General features: G+C 42.3%; 2 protein-coding genes across 3 annotated transcripts; one reads left to right on the forward strand and one right to left on the reverse strand.

Annotated features, from left to right (window-relative positions):
* Positions 1 to 146: 146 nt before the first annotated feature.
* RB195_018004 (uncharacterized protein) lies at positions 147 to 16,929 on the reverse strand (the record flags this gene model as incomplete). Of its 2 annotated transcripts, XM_064185234.1 has the most annotated exons (5): positions 147 to 217; positions 271 to 336; positions 14,115 to 14,192; positions 16,654 to 16,728; positions 16,794 to 16,929. In XM_064185234.1, 5 exons carry the CDS (start codon positions 16,927 to 16,929, stop codon positions 147 to 149), a joined length of 426 nt encoding a protein of 141 aa, XP_064041114.1. The 2 variants fall into 2 exon arrangements, with proteins under 2 accessions (XP_064041114.1, XP_064041115.1); XM_064185233.1 differs by lacking the exons at positions 16,654 to 16,728; positions 16,794 to 16,929 and having other exon boundaries at positions 14,115 to 14,187.
* Positions 16,930 to 17,129: 200 nt separating this feature from the next.
* RB195_018005 (uncharacterized protein) lies at positions 17,130 to 17,516 on the forward strand (the record flags this gene model as incomplete). The annotated part of the gene is made up of 1 exon (XM_064185235.1): positions 17,130 to 17,516. One exon carries the CDS (start codon positions 17,130 to 17,132, stop codon positions 17,514 to 17,516), a length of 387 nt encoding a protein of 128 aa, XP_064041116.1.
* Positions 17,517 to 19,013: the final 1,497 nt, after the last annotated feature.

Here is a 19,013-nt window from a genome sequence, read left to right on the forward strand (position 1 = left end):
AAAGTTGTTAAGGAATGGATATGAACAGAAACGATGCAGTACACACTTCCATCACAGCATATAATAGTTTTCATTTCAAATATTGCGTTTATTGATTTGGCGTGAAGCTGATGTCTCGTTATATGTGATCGCAACCGACGTCGGACTCAATACCTTCTGTACTTCAACATCGATTTTAATAGGTGCTCAGGTAGCTCAAAGGGGAGAGCAGATGCAACTAAAAGAAAAAAATTGTTTAGGAAAACTGTCGTCCTAGCAAAGAGACCTCACCATCTCTTCTCTTAAGAAGATAAGAAAGACCAGAAGGAGTTTCAACCAGATCTTCACCAAGCATCACTAAAAAAATTCGAATCTATGTTAGATCTTCCGCGAGTGAAACGAAACAAAAGACAGCAGATGGGATTCGATGATGAGTATCTGAGACTAGGATAATGAATTCCGAAATGAAAAAGTTTGAATAATGTAGACTAGTATGACTGAGAAACACAGATTCGAGCATTCCTTGTCTATGTGTGATTCACAACGACTTCCTCGTTCAACAAGATTTTCGATGCCTTATATCGATCTTTATCCTGTTTACCCTTCTTTTTCATGTCGTTTTTTGTCCTTCTGACACAGAATAAATCTAAAAAACATTACGAAAGCATTAGCACCTAAATGCAAATTGATTGGTGCATAATTATCCGTTGTTTTTAATGGCGGGTGTTTTTACCACAAAAAATCCTGTCCTCATTTTTTTATTTTATTAAAAATAAAGTTTTTTATCTTTTTAAAGGAAAACGTTCTTCACTGTCTTGCTCGTATAAAAACGTGGCGAAAATCAGGTTTTTCATATTATCCTCTACCACTTCAGAAAAGGATGGAAGACGTCACAGCCATTTCGCGGAAGAGTTTGGAAGATGATCGAAGAAGAGGATGACCATCGGCTTTTGATGAACAGAGACTTCTGACGACTGTGGATGGAGATGAGAGCATAACAACCCAAATGGTGGCCGATACCTTCAAAGTCAACCATTGCACGATTGTCGGTAGTCTTGAAAACTTTGAAAGTGTGTTGAAGTTGGCTGGGTGCGGAGAGACATAGGCAGACACCATGTCTGAAAAATCTCGTCGCCGGAGATGAACCGATGGCTATTCTTTAAAGTCGCCAAATGACAGTTACTTGTGGCAGAGTGACAGTGACGAGCGTTAACAGTATTCCGAACAAAATCGGTAACCGACGATTTGAAATGAACAGTGACATCTACCTGGCACAGCTTAATTGTCTTCATGCTGCAGTTGAGACGAAAAGATCGCACAAGAAGAACCGAATCATCCTTCACCAGAGCAGTGCGCGTCCACACGTTGAACAGCATGTCGTCGAATCCATGGCCAATAAAGGTTGCGAACTGCATCCTCACTCACGACATTTTCCCACAGAGGTGCCAACAGATCATTTCGTTAATCGTTCTTAGGAAAACTGGTAGGGGCGTAAAGTTTATAACCATTTCTATGACTTGGTGATCGATGTCAAAGCGGATTGCCTCCGAAGTCTTCCAAGCAAATGGGAAGCAGAAACTGAAATTGATGGGGATGACGTTTCAGAAAAATCATATAAACTTGTTTTTGTTTGATTCGTATGTTTTTCCATAACAAATACTGCTTAAAAGACAGTGGAAATCACACAACCAAGCTACCAAATGTGCCGCAAATGCTCCATTGTTCGCTTGACATTCCATGCCATTTTAGTTAGGAAATAAAATGCAGAAATCTACATTTTATTATTTATGAATCAAAAAATACTGTCTGAAAAACTTTCTTCGGATAGCATAAAACTCTCCGTCAAGTCAACAACAAATATCCCCTTCTGTCTTCCTTTTATTTCGGATGACATGAGCAATGCAGTGCGACCTTAATCTTACGACAGACGGGTCTGCAAGATTTAAAGGCATCACCCCACGAATGTGAGGTGATGCAGATTTCAGGTGGAGTATTCGTATACGGGATGGGAGACTACGGAGAGGGGGATGATTCCGTCAATTTCTTCCTAATTGCCGTAAAAAACGGCCCGGAAGATACGGCTTCAGGCGTTTTGGCGCACTATTTTCTACAGGGAGTTCGACTGGAGCGCGCCAGCCTTGTGCGGCGCCGCATCTTCAGGGCCGTTTTTTACGGCAACCAGGAAGAAATGGACGGAATCACCCCCCTCTCCGTAGTCTCCCATCCCGTATATGAATACTCCACCTCAAATCTGCGCCACCTCAGATTCGTGGGGTGATGCCTTTAATCAGAGTAGTACATACATACCACCTGCGAACCTGAAGCAACAGCTAGTTCGCAGCCGTGCCTATGATAGGTTTTGTGAGTCACGTAACTGCATCGTTTGTCCGAATGGGAGGCAGGGTGATTGCGCGGTATCAGGGGTTATCTATCTAACCACCTGTCAGTTATGTGGGGCTGAGTACATTGGCGACACAGGAAGACCATTATGTACCCGCGTCAAAGAGTACCTAGACGGACTCGCAAAATCATAAACATCAACTTTTTAGGTACTCATCGCAGACAGTGTCATGAGAACACCTCTTTTAAGATAGCTCTCACGATGTTGGGAGGCGAATCAGACGTACTGGCGCGAAAACATTGGAATCGTTTTATATCACGGCTGAAAGTTCATTCATAAATCGTAAAGAAGAATGCCTGTGACCAACGAGCTGGCTCCATATCAAGACCTTTGCGGGTTTTCAGCTACGGGGTCAGAGGTGGTGGTATCGTTACTAGTTACTACTAGCGCAACTCTAACAACTGGTGGTCCACTAACATCACGATTTTGCCGCTATGAATGTGAGCGCTATGATGGTCTGCTTTTCTGACGTTGTCTTTGAATAATCTGTTTGTTATGTCATATCTTGTGGGATGACGAGGCGTTTGAGAGAGTAGATTACACGTGTCTTTGATTTCGCAGGTTCTGAAAAAGGCGACGATGCCGAAACGTTAGCCAGAATAAAGATCAATAACAATCTGCTCAAAAAATATTACACAATCACTCTCCGTCAAGCTTTTCGTTTATTGATGTTTGCTGTTTATGTTATTTGTAAGTTTCATTGATTTGCTTAAGCTGTAGTCAAGATTGGAGTTTATTAAAAACTTATATGACAGCAATTCCCTTTTGTAAGAGACTGGAAATGTGGAAGTCATAAGTGATTTATCCTCTCAAAAGACTCATCACTCTACAAAAAGCTTTTTGACGGATTTGGACGGTTTCCATTTTTAATGACCAATATACGTTCTAGTGCTTACTTCACGTGATGAACGCCATGGAAACGTAGCAGATAATCTTTTACTACAACTATTAATCACAACCTCGGATCTCCTTTATTAGAGGGAACACAGCCGGTTAATCGCGAGCAGTGTCAAGCGTGTAGTTGAGAAAAAACCCTCCTGATAACGACCCCTTCCACTGAAGACCCTCCAGAAAACGATCCCTTCTTTCTCATTCTTCCTAGTACAGAGGCTTATATAGCAATGAAAAATTAATTATAATAAACAGAATTGAAGAAACAAATAGGACGCTTAATAAATAAATCAAGTAATATAATGTAGCAAATATTAGTAAATACTGCTACAATGGATACAAAGTGCCGCAAGTAAAGTAAGAATATTTAATATCATAGACGCTCTCAACGTGTATTCGACGGAACAATTCTTCTTTTGAGAGTGATTACAAACGATCCCCGCAAGAACCATTATGTTAGCAAAATGGAAAAAACAGCGAAACGAGTAAAATAAAAATATATAATATAATATAGACGCCACTAATAGCTCACTGAGAGGAACCATTAACCATTACTCCTACAAAATAAAAAAAAATGGAAAAAAAACAGCTGGAAACGTTGGAGAACACGTTTTAACACCATTTTCACACCATCTCCGACTGTTTACAAACAATTTTACTCATCGAAAACAGAAACGATCCGTTGAGAGCTCAATCCCCGCAGGAACCTTGTTTTTGCAAAGCCGAAAAAAATTATTAGGATATTTCACTGGAAGTGTTTCTGAAATTGTATTTAGAGCACTGTTCTTCACAAATAGGGGTTACTAAGAGGTCATTTTAGCGATTAGAAACAGGTAATTACTGCCGGACTGGTCGGATTTTTTGGTAGCTTGAAATAAATATGAATAACGGACTACACTAGAGACGGAGGAAGACATAGGTGGCTGCTTTCTGTTAAGGAAGATTTGCGCTATAAAAGAGCCAGAATATCTTTCTCAGAGACCCTCTTGTTTTTTTGAAAGCTATTTAAGAAAAAGGTGTGAACTTTAGCATTTTTCTCAACTTTTCTCAACTAGCTTTTGAGAGAATGAAAACTTTCTGTAAAAAAGTAAAAGTAAATTGTGACAGCAAAAATCTTCCTCTACAGCACTCTTCAAACGGAATTCGTCTTTACGAACTGAGTTATTGGACTTTGTTTGAAGTCACACAGATTTTGACACGTTGCCGAAAATCTGAGATTTCGCACTTTTTCCCATTGCGAAGTTAAAAATTCGATGCAATGCTTTGATAAAGCATCAAGGAACACCTTTAACTGCAAATTTTGGTCTCCGTAGGTGTTATGGTTCCCTCAAAAGCTGGTTGAGAAAAACTGGAAAATTTGAGGCAAAATTTTGAATTTTTCTCAACTAGGTTTGAAAAAAAAACCAGGAAGGCTAGAAGCACCGGACTTTGCAATAATATAGAAGAATTCTCCAATTCGCAACCAGATTTATTGCATGAAATTCACTTTGAGCGTCGATATTCAGAAACTCGTGGGGTTTACTTAGTACTAATTTCATGCCTAATTGCGGCTGTAGGAGTTTTTTTTTTCGCTCAGTATCAACATCGGAATTGCTTTTTCGAATGATAATAGTACATTCATGACTGTCGAATGAGAATTGTCCTCTTTCAACTCTCGTACACTAAATGCAAAAACTCTTCTTTTGTCAGGGACTGATCCCTGACAGTTGGAATAAAAACAACGCCATCTATGATTGCAGAATTCTGCCAACCACCTATTTCACACACTCACTCCTTGATTCCTTCTCTCCTGTTCAATATGTTCCATTTTCTTGGTGAATTTTTTTTAAACAACTCAACTATTTTCCCGAACTAGTTCCGTACCAAGGGTATAAAATTATACCGGCAAAATCTTTAGAAAAATTCTTCACGCCATCTATTTTTCTAATATTTTGCACCGCTCAACATGAGTTCATTTGGAATCGACAATCCCCTCGTCTTTTCTCCTTGCTCTCTTCATTTTTTTCTCCTCTGCTGACAAGCCTTACGACCCTCCTCCTTCTTCAACACCCTTCTTACGACACCCTGTTGAGAAACTCTCAAAGCACGCTTGACCCTGGTCGCGAAGCTACGTGGCGCGTCCCCAGGTGACAGATAAGAGGCTAATCGCTGACCAAAAGCGACCTTGTACCTGCCCTGAGACGCAGGTGAATTCAGGGGATGGACTCTTTCTGCCGTGCCAGGATCGGTTTACAATACCACCATATCCCGCACGTCGGTCCGGCTAAAAGCCTGCGATCAAGTGACTGGAAGATGAAAGGGAGACGATTCGGAGTCGCCTCCAACAAATAAGCTCCATATGTCCACTCCAAAGGAGTGCAATGCTCTCTCAATACTCATGGGACTAGAGGCTTGCGACCTGCGCATGGGTTTTAAATTTTCATGCAAAACATAGTAATAAAAAGAGAACTGATTCCGTAGGAAAGCCTACTGAACGCGGATGACACTGGAGAAGAACTGTTCTTAAGAACATGCTACAGTAGAGAAGTTGGTGGAGTTTGTGTCCTCGTCAACACGAACATGGCAGTAAACATCGACTATTTCGAACAACCTACAACCCGAACCGTTTACGGATGAGAAGATGTGGTTCAACACCAGCTTTGACAATCTTCATCGTTTACGCTAAAACATCAAGCTACGAAGAAGAAGAAGTCGAAGTTTTCTATATGGACGTGAAGAAATTCTACAGAGAAGACTATACCTCCTATAAGGTAATAATTGGTGATATCAACACCAACATTGGCCCAGAAGAACACCTGGTGAACCTCACATCGGGAGGCACGGCAATCAATGAAACGAGCAGGGGCAGGGAGAGAATCTTTCAGAGTTCATCACGACGACTGAGACGGACGTTTTGCTTGGCGGACGTCGCTGTTTTACCAAAGTTTCGGACCATCGCCTTCTTCGAGGAAGATTTTTTTTCACACAGAGGCAAGAAAAAGCCGCGAAGTTCATTAAGCGATTTTCCAGAACTATCATCGACTGAGAGCTCTTCGCTTCACTAGTCGGCTTTTGGGAAGATACCGTCATGCACAACATCGAATATGGAGGGTTTGTTGAACATTTTCACGACTTTAAGAGGAAAGCGAAGAGTTTCAAAACTACCAAGAGACGCCTGTCTCCGAAAACTCTAGACCTTATACGTCAGCATGGAGCTGCACGAATTGCAGGCAACCAAGTACTCACGTGCGAGCTCGCAAGGCTTTGCAGAGAGGCGATAACGGAAGACCTCAAAGAGAGAAGAGAAGTGTTCGCTGAAGCTGCAGAGGCGGGACAGAGCATTCGTTATGCCCGTTAGAATTTCGCGAATCGAAAAACAACAACGACTATTCTCCGGACCCCAGATGGAACAGCTACAGAGTCGAGAAAGGGGATGAATAAGGTCATTCATGACTTCTACTCAGATCTATTCGACAGCCACGTCCACTTGCCTCTTCACGATCTGAGGGAAGATGGACATGTCCTTCCCTCCGAAGTACAACATGCCATCATGTCAATGAAGAATCGTAGTTCACCCGGTCTCGGCAGAACCAAGCCTTAACATCTGAAGCACCTACCTCTTTACTCGTTATCTGTCGGAATGCAAAATTTTTAAGCAATGGAAAACCAACAAGACTGCGTTGTTGTATAAGAAGGGAGACCACCAACACATCGGCAACTATCGTCTAATCTGCTTACTGTCTGTCATCTACAAGCTCTTCACAAAACAGGATAGAAGGAACATTAGATGGAGGACAGCCATGCGAGTAAGCAGGGTTCCGAAAAGGATTCAGTACGATTGACCACATACATGCGGTTAAAACTCATAGAAGTATCGCACGAGTACAAGATGCCGCTATGTCTCACTTTCATCGATTTAAAGAACGCCTTTGATACAGTTGAGACCTATATGACGAAGCGGTCATATAGGCCTTGAACAACCAAGGCGGCCCACTCAGTAAATAAAAATACTTCGTGAGTTGTATAGCAACTTCACCAACATTTCCTCATTCTACAATGATGTCACAATCGACGTGATTGATTGAATTGATTGAATTGAATTTGATGAAACGTGTAAAAAGATCGGACTTCAGCTGAATCTAGACAGGACGACGTTTATGAAGAACGGATGGGTTTCTGATGCCCGATCATTGGAACGAACATATCCGAATGTTTTTTATTGATTTCCTTGAGCTGTAGCCAAGATTGGTATTGATCGCCTTTATTAAACAACGGTTAACGTTTCGGCGTTATGGCCTTCGCCAGAGCCTGGAAAGTTCAAAGCCAGTAGTGATTTATCCCCTCAAGCGCCTCATCACCCTACCGAAAGCATCCAAACGGTAGGCAAACTCAAACAGCAATACATTGGCTAGTACTTACCTCATTAGCTAGACTTGTTAATGCAGCAGACCACCACGTACCACAACTACGAGTCACAAGGGTTTTTATATAGGGACCTCACGGCCCGCCCATAGATCAAAACCCGCATAGGTCTTGATATAGGGATAACTCGTTTATGATAGCAATGCACTCATCCTTCTTGTTCATTTTTGGACTTTTGGCGGTTATCCAAAAGGCCTCTAGCGTTCTGCGTGCTGTGATCTCGGACTCGTAGGATATTATACGAACTTCTACCTTTACTTCGGAGTTTGGATGACATATTCTACGGTGTGCTCCAAGTGGGGTGAAGGTTTCAGATTTTTCGAGTCCATCTAGATGCTCCTTGACCTTTATGCACAGTGGACGTCCCGTTTCCCCTATATACTCGTCACCGCACAACCTGCACGTGATACGATACACTATCCTGATATCATGCAATCACCCTCTCTGCCATACGGGAAACCACGCAGCTGGGAGTTGTGCAGAGTCGATCATACGCACGATTACGTACCAGCTGATCCTTGAGGTTTGCTGGAGATATTTCCATAACCCTCCCGTCATTCTATAGACCCGCTTTTCGTAGACAGCTCTGCTCATATCATAAGATATATAAGGTAAACAGAAAGGGATCTTTTGTGGGCTATCCATTACGTTGGATCTTCGAGAAGGATGTCGTGCTTGTCGGGTAGCACCATCTCCAGCTGGGTACCCATTGGATATTGCCACTTCATGGGCCAGATTTTCAGACCATGTTTTTTCCTGGCTACTCGATGAGACTCTTGCCGCCGTTCTGTACATGTTACCTATAGCAGATTTTTTCATTTTGCTGGGATGCGCTGAAAGGTAGTGGATTAAGATGTTTTTGCTGCTGGGTTTTCGGTACCACTTAGTCTTACATATCCCATTCCGCAAGTAAATGTGCACATTCAAGAAAGTCAACCAATTGTCTATCGGTCTCTCCCTTGTAAACTTAATGTGCGGACACTGCTGATTGAGAAGATTGAAGCACGTGTCTAGTTCTGCTTGTGTTGAGCAGACGACGCAGCAATCATATATGTAACGATAATACAGCAGTGGTTTGCGGTCTATTATAGGCTTTTCTATCTTGGCCATGAAAACAATGGCGAGAGTGGGTGCCAGCTTTTGTCCCATAGCTAGGACTCTAAGTTGTCGGTAGTACTGTCTGACCATCGGAAAATAGAGCAATTCAGGCATTCGTTTATCAATGTCATGATCTGCCTAATGCTTAATTCATACATGTTCAATGAAGCCTGGCGCTGCGTGAGCAGTTCGTGAACAGCCTGCATCGCTACATCGTTTGAAACGTTCGTATAGAGTGACGTAACGTCAAAGGTCTCTACTACACATTCACGCTCAAACGAGGTACTGCGGAGATGTTTTAGGAAGTTGCTAGAACTGCTGAGGTGGGCAGGGACATATTTGAGCACCTGATTTTGGATTATGTTGAGCAGCCGGGAAATTCTATCCGTGGGGCCCCCGATACCACTAATGATAGGTCTCACTTAAGGTCACGTGGATCGTTCGAAATGAGGGCATTTTCAGAGAGCTTGTGAGTTTTGATTAGCGTGTATAGGACTGGACATGCGGGTAAGTCGTTCTTGAGACGCGTAATAAGTATCCGAATGCTCCAGCTATGTATATCTGGGTGGGGAAATCAACATGATGAACGACTTGACCTCCGAACTGGGCAGAAGGAAACGAGCGGCTTGGGGAGCATTCAAGAGCATCGAGTATGTAGTGAAGAGGACCAAAAACATCCGCCTCCGTACTCACCTATTCAACACCACCGTTCTTACTGCTTCGACCTATCCAAGCAGGAAGAAAATGCGATTAGCGTTATAGAACGCGGAATTGATATGGTGAGGAGTAACCCGTTTTACGCAAGTGAAGGAAGGGATTCGAAGTTCACTCCTACGTCACCGATCGAAGATCAAAGACGCTGCCGACAACAAACGCACCGTAGGAAGACCATTGGCCAGACCTCTTCACGAAGTTCTTCAAAGAAAAGTACGAGGCTCTTCGAGTCCCCCGCGAGAAGAAATGCCACTAGGCAACACTTGCGCGCGATCGGGACAAATGGAAGTATTAATGGTGCCCGCTCGAGCAAATCGATGAACAACGGGAGCACGGATGATACAACTGATTAGTCATGAGAGCTTCTATAAGGGGTTCCAGCGGCCTGACCTGTAGATCAACACTTGCAATATGTAGTTAGTCCGATGTGCGCATTTCAGACTAAGATCCTGAATTAAACTTCTATTTGGAGTTTCAAGCCAATCTAGATGTTTCATTACCAGAATACGCAGTGGCCGCCTAGTTTCTCCTAAACAATCATCACCACACTTGCACGTGATACTACGAACCACGTGCGGAGTCGGTCATACGCACAATTACGTACCAGTGATTGCTCGAGGCTTGTGGGTGCACTTATAGGACTCTCACGTCATTCGGCCGACCCGCCTTATTGGACAGCCCTGTATCATTTTGTTAATTTCACTAAAGTCGTGAGGTAGACAAAGCGATGCCTCTTCTACCCCGTCCATGAGGCTTTATATTCGAGAATCAAGTCGTGTTTTGCGAAGAGCGCGATTTCTATGTCTGTCCTTACATGTTCTGCTATAATTAAAACGCATTAACAAAACTTTGACGGATTTCTTTTCAGAAGTGCGAAAGTTCGACTTTCCTTGAATCTTGGCATAGAGATTGCAACTTGTTGATAGTCGAATTTAGGCAACAACTAAGATTGTTAACCAACTTTATTACGGCTAACGTTTCGGCGTTGTCGCCTTTGTCAGAGCCTCAGTAGCCGCAGGTGCAGAGCGGAGCAATTGCACAACGCGGATATCCGCTAACATCATGGTAACGCGGCTACTGAGGATTTCTTTTCATTTTGCTGGAATGAGCTGAAAGAAAAAAGAATTGGGATACTTTACTACTGGGTTTTCGAAATCAATTAATCTCCCATGTTTCTGTCCGCACACAGACATGCGTGCTCAAGAAGGCCTACCACTTTTCTATCGGTTTCTCTCTTAATTTGGGGCACTGCTGCTTGAGAAATTGGAAATAGGTGACCAAATCACCCTGTGTTGGGCAAACGATGCAACATTCATATATGTAACCACAGTGCATCAGTGGTTTGTCACCCGGTACAGGCTTTTCCCACTCTCGACATGGAAACGATGCCAGGGATGAGCGGCAGTCTTTGTCGCATTGCTAGCTAGGCCTCTGAATTGTCAATATCAATTGTCAACTGTCTCAGCCACCAAAAAAAAACAAAGCAATTTTTTTCACTTTTTTCAAAGTGTCATAAACAGCTTGATGAATAACCCTGTGCAGCTTTAGAGAAGCCTGCTGCTGCGTGAGAAGCTCGTAAACGGTTTGCACTGCAACATCGATCAAAATGTTCGTGTAGAGCGAAGTAATGTCGAGGCACTTTATGATACATTCAAACATGGTCTTGCAAAGGTGTTTAACTAAGCTATTCGAGCAATTATACTTGTTATTTATTAATTGTTACTTCTCTTTGTCTTGGTTTTTTGTTCAGCACGGATGTCTGCGCGTTTTTTGAAGTTGAAAAAGTGCCCATTAATTGTCAGGCAACAGCAGCTCTTATCGTCCTAAAATAACAGCAAATTGCTGGAAAAACTGGAGCTTGCTCCAAACTACATTTGTTTGCGTTTGTGTGAATCCGCTGATATAAGTTGATGATATAAGATAGTTGCAACGCTGCACATGTTATGTGTCAGGAACTCAACCAAATTATATTAGGAAGCGGGATTGGAAAAAGAAGTCGCGAATTTTTTATTGCCATCGTATTCATCCTTCAAAAGACAGTTATTTAGTGCATGGGCGCTGGATTAGGGGTTATCTGATTGAAGAATTTTTGCATGGTATTTGTTGCTGAGCAGTAGGAAGTTTATGAAATTTGGATACCAACAAGGTCAGTCGCTTATATTATTGCTATGTGTTTAAAGTTGGGTAATAATTTGTTTATTTTGTTTTTGGTTTCAAATTCTGCTCAAAAAACTAAAAAGGAGTGGTAAAGTGGTATTTTCGAAATTTACTTCCGATAGAATGAATTCGTCTAAGACTGCAGAAAAACCTTTTGAATTCGTCGGCTCTTATAACATTTCATTTTCTTTTCGAATTTTTGTAGTTTTGTTAAGTGCTTTTTGTTTATCTTTCCACCGTTTGCCCTAGACTCTTCACTACAGTTCGTTTTTTTTTACCATGGGCTTAGTATTTTATCATTTCTGGTGCTTGGAGGTTAAAAATAAATAAAGTTTCTGGCGTTAATCAATCCGCTTGGGATGCGCCCCCACGTTCACTTCAATTCAGAATCGTTTGAGGTTTACGAACGTGTAACTGGCCTATACAATGACTTGCGGTGGCTAGCCGATGTGTCAAGTCAGTGTTCTTATCCTCCCAGACAAGTCTGGTACTAATTTATCGACCTCGGAGGGATGAAAGGCTTGGTGAGCGCTGGGGCGGGTTCGAACCTCTGATCGATCGTGCAGGAAGCGGAACCTCTAACCGCTACACTACACCCGCCCGTTCGGAAAGTATCTATCGAAATACGGCAAAACTTCAAAACAAGACAACTTTTTAACAACATTTTATTATTCGACGAAATAATCTCCATCAACATCGACAATCTTCTGCCAACGTCTCACAAGATCACGGATTCCTTTGGCGTAGAACTCCGGCGACTTGGAGGCGAAGATAGCCCGAAGGTCATTTTCGAGGTGGTCACGATCATCGCAGCGCTTCTCTTCCAGGTGATGCTGAAACGACCGGAAGAGTTGGTAGCCGCTCAGGGCCATGTCTGGGCTGTGCGGTGGGTGCGGTGGAACTTCCCATCCGAGCTCCAAAATTTTCTGGGAAGTTCTCTTCGCGATGTGAGGGCGCGCGTTATCGTGCAGCATTCGAACATTGTCGAGCTTCGGGTGCAGCAGTTCGAAGCGGTAGATTCCATGAACTCCCCACCAGACGCTCAGCATGACCATCTTCTCATGGATTTCACCTTCACGAAAGGATCCGGCATTTCATCGCCAGCGCACCACGCACGTTTGTGAGTGTGGTTGACGTAGAGGACCCATTTTTCATCTCCAGTGACAATGGTGTCCAGCCAGTCGAATCTGCGGCTTCTTGAAAGCAGCTGGGTGCAGATGTCCAGACGTCTTTGGCGGTTGCCGTCGCTCAATGCATGTGGGGGCCACTGACCGAGCTTTCTCACCATTCTGAGAGATCGCAGTCCATTGCTCACGGTGGACAGCGGCAGCCAAGACTAGCAGCAAAATACCGCAAACCTTCACATGGACACTGCTCCGCAAGATTCTTCAGTTTGTCGAACGATATTGCAGTCGGTCGACCAGAGCGAGGCTCATCTTCGAGTTTCTTGTTTCAGGCTTTAAAACGCTGGAACCAGGCGCGCAGACCGCTCAGAAGGGGCTTCAGTGCCGAATACTTGACTTAAGTTTCGGTGGGCTTTAGCAGCGGAGTGGCCAGATTCGAACTCGTAAACGAGTACGTGTCGAATATGGGTGGGATGTTCGGCCATTATAGGATGAAGTAGGGAAGGACGAGGGAGCCAGATATGTTATTTGTATACAAGCGGTAGTGTCCTCATATATATATATATTTATTTATTTATTTATTTATCTATTTATTTATTTATTTATTTATTTATATAATATATTTAAACGGGAACATCCAGAACATCTCAAAAAATCTGCACTACTGCGAAATTTTCGGCAGCTGCATTCCGAGCACCCTAATATTACAGCTATATCGTTCTTTCAGTTTTATATACCTGCATTATTTTTCTATCTTCCAGCTCCTCTACTTACCCAATTCAAGGTTCTTTAAGTTTTTTTTTTTTTGTAAGATACCATTTCTTGCCATTTGAAAATGTCCTCCAATGTTCAACAAGGTGGTGAACATGTTCTTTCGCTTTTCTGTTCGCAAAAAGTTTTATTCCTCAATGGGAGAAATATTACAAACCTCAAAATTAATTGGTGAGATGATCACGGCCTTACAGACTTCGCATAGTTTTTTTTCCTGCTTCCTGAGCTGTCCCAGACTAAAAACAAAAAAAAACACCCCACTGCTGGATTAGGATCCTATCTGACTTAGCATTTCTTTCAGTTGATTACTGATCAGTTCGTTTTGAAGTCCACGGAGGAGCAGCTGTTGGAAAACGCTTTACGAACTTCTTCATTATTACTTAAAAGCAAAAGTTCATTAATGACAGAAACAGACTCCACGGGCTGGCATTAGCGAGAGCACGCAAGGTCTATCAGGAAAAAACAATGTTCAGAATTACGCAAGAGAGGAGTTCTTACTGCAAGGAGTCTCAGTACTCAACACATTATTCACTTAACGATACTCGGAGAGGATTAAATACGAAATAACACGCCCTTACCTGGCAACGCAACAATACAGGAGAAGAATGCCATCAGCAGAAAAGCGTAACATACTAAGCGATTCAGCGACATTTTACCTGTAATCATGATATCAAGTAGAAAAAAATCGACAAATATATTTGAAATGACGGTGTGCGACAGCTTACAAAAGAATAAAAGAAGAACCTAAGAACGAATAAATTCCTTGCCATGTTGAAGAAAAATTGCGATGTACTGCAGGATACGCATGGTTTTTGATTGCGGAAATATAAGAGAAATGAAATAAGTAACGTCACTCTGTTCATAACATGTCTCACGGTTGTGTTCACAAATAAAGGGTTTAAGCAGTTATTTTCGTCGGTCATGTTACATGTCATAGTCGTCCAAAATCGCCTCCACAGCAGGATTAAACTACTTAGCCAGAGTTGGATTAGGCAACATGGAAATCGCAGGCGCTTAAAATGTGGCGTGGTCGAATGAGGAACTTGGATGGTGGGTGCCCATTGACGCTCACACACTCAGTTCTCGCTTATCGTACTTTAATGGCACAATTAAAAATTACTCTCAGTGACGTCAAACGTCCATGTCGTACTGGAATAAGTCAAGGAGCAAATAGAACGAAGGGGAAACTTTGTGCGAGGAAAGTAATAGTGAGCCTTTCCGGTATGAGCATATCCAGTGAACCATGTTATAAGTGGGCACTGAAGTCCACAGCCCTGCGTGGTAGTAAATAAGCTGTCGGTAGTAATATTATCAATGAATTTATTATACTTATGATCGCTATTGGCTTCAACTTATTCTTCACAATAAGTTCCAGAACAAAAATGTTGCTGTAGAATCATACAGACTAATCAGAAGTGTTGAGGACGAAAAAATTATGTGTGGGTAGTTCGAAAGACACGGCAATTTTTAAAACTAAACTCTTTGTTTCTTAATTCCCACCTGATTTTGCAAAAATAAGAGCGATACATACAAAAGATAGCTAACACAGACTGCATGTTTCTAACAAATCCTCTGAAAAAGTTGAACATATCAAAAAAATAGGTAGAAGTGAATTAGAAATTGTGGAAGCATTTGGATCTGAACTATACCCGCGTGTTCACTGCAACGAATAAAATTGATGTGTAGAGCATCAGATCTCATTGAGCAGCTACTGATTTTACTGGATGTGTCTCCTGAAAACGAGGGGAACAGACGACAAAGTTCGGCGCTCAATTACGAAGGTGGAGTAATCTCCTTCAACGAATTCCCGGCGGAATTTGAACCTATTCAAAATGAAGGTCGCACTTTATCAATGTGTTAGACAGATCGTGACTTTAATCAGTATATTAGTATATTAATTGATGATAAGTATAAAACTACCATGTTTATTTCACTGACTGCTTTCAAGAACTACATACATAACCATGGGAGTTCTTCGCAAAGTAGATGAGGTTCTTCGCGCAACCGCATAGTATGAATATGAATAGCTACTGCTCTGGCGTGACCACCTCCACGAATCTAAGTGAGGATAATGAGGGGAATTGTTGTTATTTCAGTTTCACATTCAAAGTATAATGTCATCCTTGTGCAAGGCACCAATGCTGTACTGACATATGCCTAATCACTACCCATCATTTACTACATTCTAGCTGTTGGTCACGTACAAACTTTCATTATTTAACATTTGTAAATGTTTCTGTGGTATTACTGTGGTTTGCAAATTTGCATGGACGTCATGATGCCACAGCGAGTTCGAAGAAAAAGATCGCCTCAGGCTTCTGCAGATAAGGTTTGCTTTCAGAAGATGTACTGCAGGGCTAATTGGTTTCTGACTTGGGATGAGCCGGGTTTCCTTTAAATGTTTTGCAAATAGAACGAATCGTTGAAATCTGTGTATGTTAGGTAATGTTAGGTAAAGGACTTGTTATTGGAAATATAATCGGCTACCAGTAGTGAAGCCTGGGACAGCTCAGGAAGCAGGAAAAAACTATGCGAAGTCTGTAAGGCCGTGATCATCTCACCAATTAATTTTGAGGTTTGTAATATTTCTCCCATTGAGGAGTAAAACTTTTTGCGAGTTGATCAATGGGAATATCTAAAACAGAAAAGCGAAAGAACACGTTCACCACCTTGTTGAACATTGGAGGACATTTTCAAATGGCAAGAAATGGTATCGAGGCTTACAAAAAAAACTTAAAGAACCTTGAATTGGGTAAGTAGAAGAGCTGGAAGATAGAAAAATAATGCAGGTATATAAAACAGAAAGAACGATATAGCTGTAATATTAGGGTGCTCGGAAAGTAGCTGCCGAAAATTTCGCAGTAGTGCAGATTTTTTGAGATGTTCTGGAAGTTCCCGTTTAAATATATTATATAAATAAATAAATAAATAAATAAATAAATAAATAAATAAATAAATATATATATATATATGAGGACACTACCGCTTGTATACAAATAACATATCTGGCTCCCTCATCCCTCCTTACTTCATCCTATAATGGCCGAACATCCCACCCATATTCGACACGTACTCGTTTACGAGTTCGAATCTGGCCACTCCGCTGCTAAACCCCACCGAAACTTAAGTCAAGTATTCGGCACTGAAGCCCCTTCTGAGCGGTCTGCGCGCCTGGTTCCAGCGTTTTAAAGCCTGAAACAAGAAACTCGAAGATGAGCCTCGCTCTGGTCGACCGACTGCAATATCGTTCGACAAACTGAAGAATCTTGCGGAGCAGTGTCCATGTGAAGGTTTGCGGTATTTTGCTGCTAGTCTTGGCTGCCGCTGTCCACCGTGAGCAATGGACTGCGATCTCTCAGAATGGTGAGAAAGCTCGGTCAGTGGCCCCCACATGCATTGAGCGACGGCAACCGCCAAAGACGTCTGGACATCTGCACCCAGCTGCTTTCAAGAAGCCGCAGATTCGACTGGCTGGACACCATTGTCACTGGAGATGAAAAATGGGTCCTCTACGTCAACCACACTCACAAACGTGCGTGGTGCGCTGGCGATGAAATGCCGGATCCTTTCGTGAAGGTGAAATCCATGAGAAGATGGTCATGCTGAGCGTCTGGTGGGGAGTTCATGGAATCTACCGCTTCGAACTGCTGCACCCGAAGCTCGACAATGTTCGAATGCTGCACGATAACGCGCGCCCTCACATCGCGAAGAGAACTTCCCAGAAAATTTTGGAGCTCGGATGGGAAGTTCCACCGCACCCACCGCACAGCCCAGACATGGCCCTGAGCGGCTACCAACTCTTCCGGTCGTTTCAGCATCACCTGGAAGAGAAGCGCTGCGATGATCGTGACCACCTCGAAAATGACCTTCGGGCTATCTTCGCCTCCAAGTCGCCGGAGTTCTACGCCAAAGGAATCCGTGATCTTGTGAGACGTTGGCAGAAGATTGTCGATGTTGATGGAGATTATTTCGTCGAATAATAAAATGTTGTTAAAAAGTTGTCTTGTTTTGAAGTTTTGCCGTATTTCGATAGATACTTTCCGAACGGGCGGGTGTAGTGTAGCGGTTAGAGGTTCCGCTTCCTGCACGATCGATCAGAGGTTCGAACCCGCCCCAGCGCTCACCAAGCCTTTCATCCCTCCGAGGTCGATAAATTAGTACCAGACTTGTCTGGGAGGATAAGAACACTGACTTGACACATCGGCTAGCCAACGCAAGTCATTGTATAGGCCAGTTACACGTTCGTAAACCTCAAACGATTCTGAATTGAAGTGAACATGGGGTCGCATCCCAAGCGGATTGATTAACGCAAAAAACTTCATCCTCAAACTTTTTAAACTTTCCGAACACCCGAATACAATGCGATGGTGTAGTTGATATAAGTGAGTAATAAACCCATCCAGTGCCCTACTTAAGTATCTAGAGCTCTACTTAGTTAAAGCGAAGGATGGGTGTGCGCAGTGTTAGGATAAGAAATACCGTTTTTATACGTTGTCTCACTTAGAAGTCATAGTGTAGGTTACACATGTGTTCATGGACCTCAAACAAAATTTAGATTTGAAGTTTAGTTTGCTATCAATAGCATAAATAGAACTCTCCACATTTACGGAGATTATTTATGTGAAGTAAAAACATGAGTATACTGTGGTCTATCGAGTACATCGCTGGATGTAGTAAAGCTCCCTGAGCAGGCCCCATTAAACTAAGCTTTTTCATGATGTTTTGCGAAGAAATAACTTAGTAAACTAAAGTAGCAATAATTTAATGTATAATAGTAAGTGCCATGACTTTGACTTGGAACTCAGTCAAAGGTACTGGAATAACAAAATGACAACAACGGAGACTGCGGAATGGTAGCCACTAGAAGGGCGGTCACTGAGGAGCCACGAGAAGGGAACTACTGCAGTACATGGAAGATGAGGTTACTACGGGTAACGTTGGAATGCATCTACTAGGAGAATAGCCATTTCTAAACCCAGTTCAAGTCGTAAGAGACATTGATCTGTAATTTTTGGAATCCAATGTGCGCTCTTTTTTTAATGATTGGTTTTACAAAACTAAGTTGCCACTAGTAGAAAGAACCCTACAATCTGCAAAAGAGCAAAAATCTATTGAATCAAACTAAGGACTTGTATCAAGCCCATGATAAGCTTTTCAATACGTATAGTATGTTATAAGGAGAAAAAAATACGTGGGTGAAAAACACACCACAGCTTTGTAGATTGCGCCGAAGGTAATTTCTACAAAATCCTATCATCTAACTATTTATAAATTGTTGAGTAACTCGAGGGTTCCTGATAAAATGAGTTGAGAAAGCCAGTCTTTTTTCCCATTTGAAACACATATCTTGTTGTTAGCAGTAACAACTGAACCAGTTTTGTTTGAAATTTTAATGTGCATATCAAAAAGGGTGGGTGTAGTGTAGTCGGTAAAAGGTCTGGCTTTCACTTCACGATCAAGTGTTCAAAACCGCCGTA

The sequence above is a fragment of the Necator americanus genome, chromosome II, assembly GCF_031761385.1.
Source record: "Necator americanus strain Aroian chromosome II, whole genome shotgun sequence".
Classification (NCBI taxonomy): domain Eukaryota; kingdom Metazoa; phylum Nematoda; class Chromadorea; order Rhabditida; family Ancylostomatidae; genus Necator; species Necator americanus.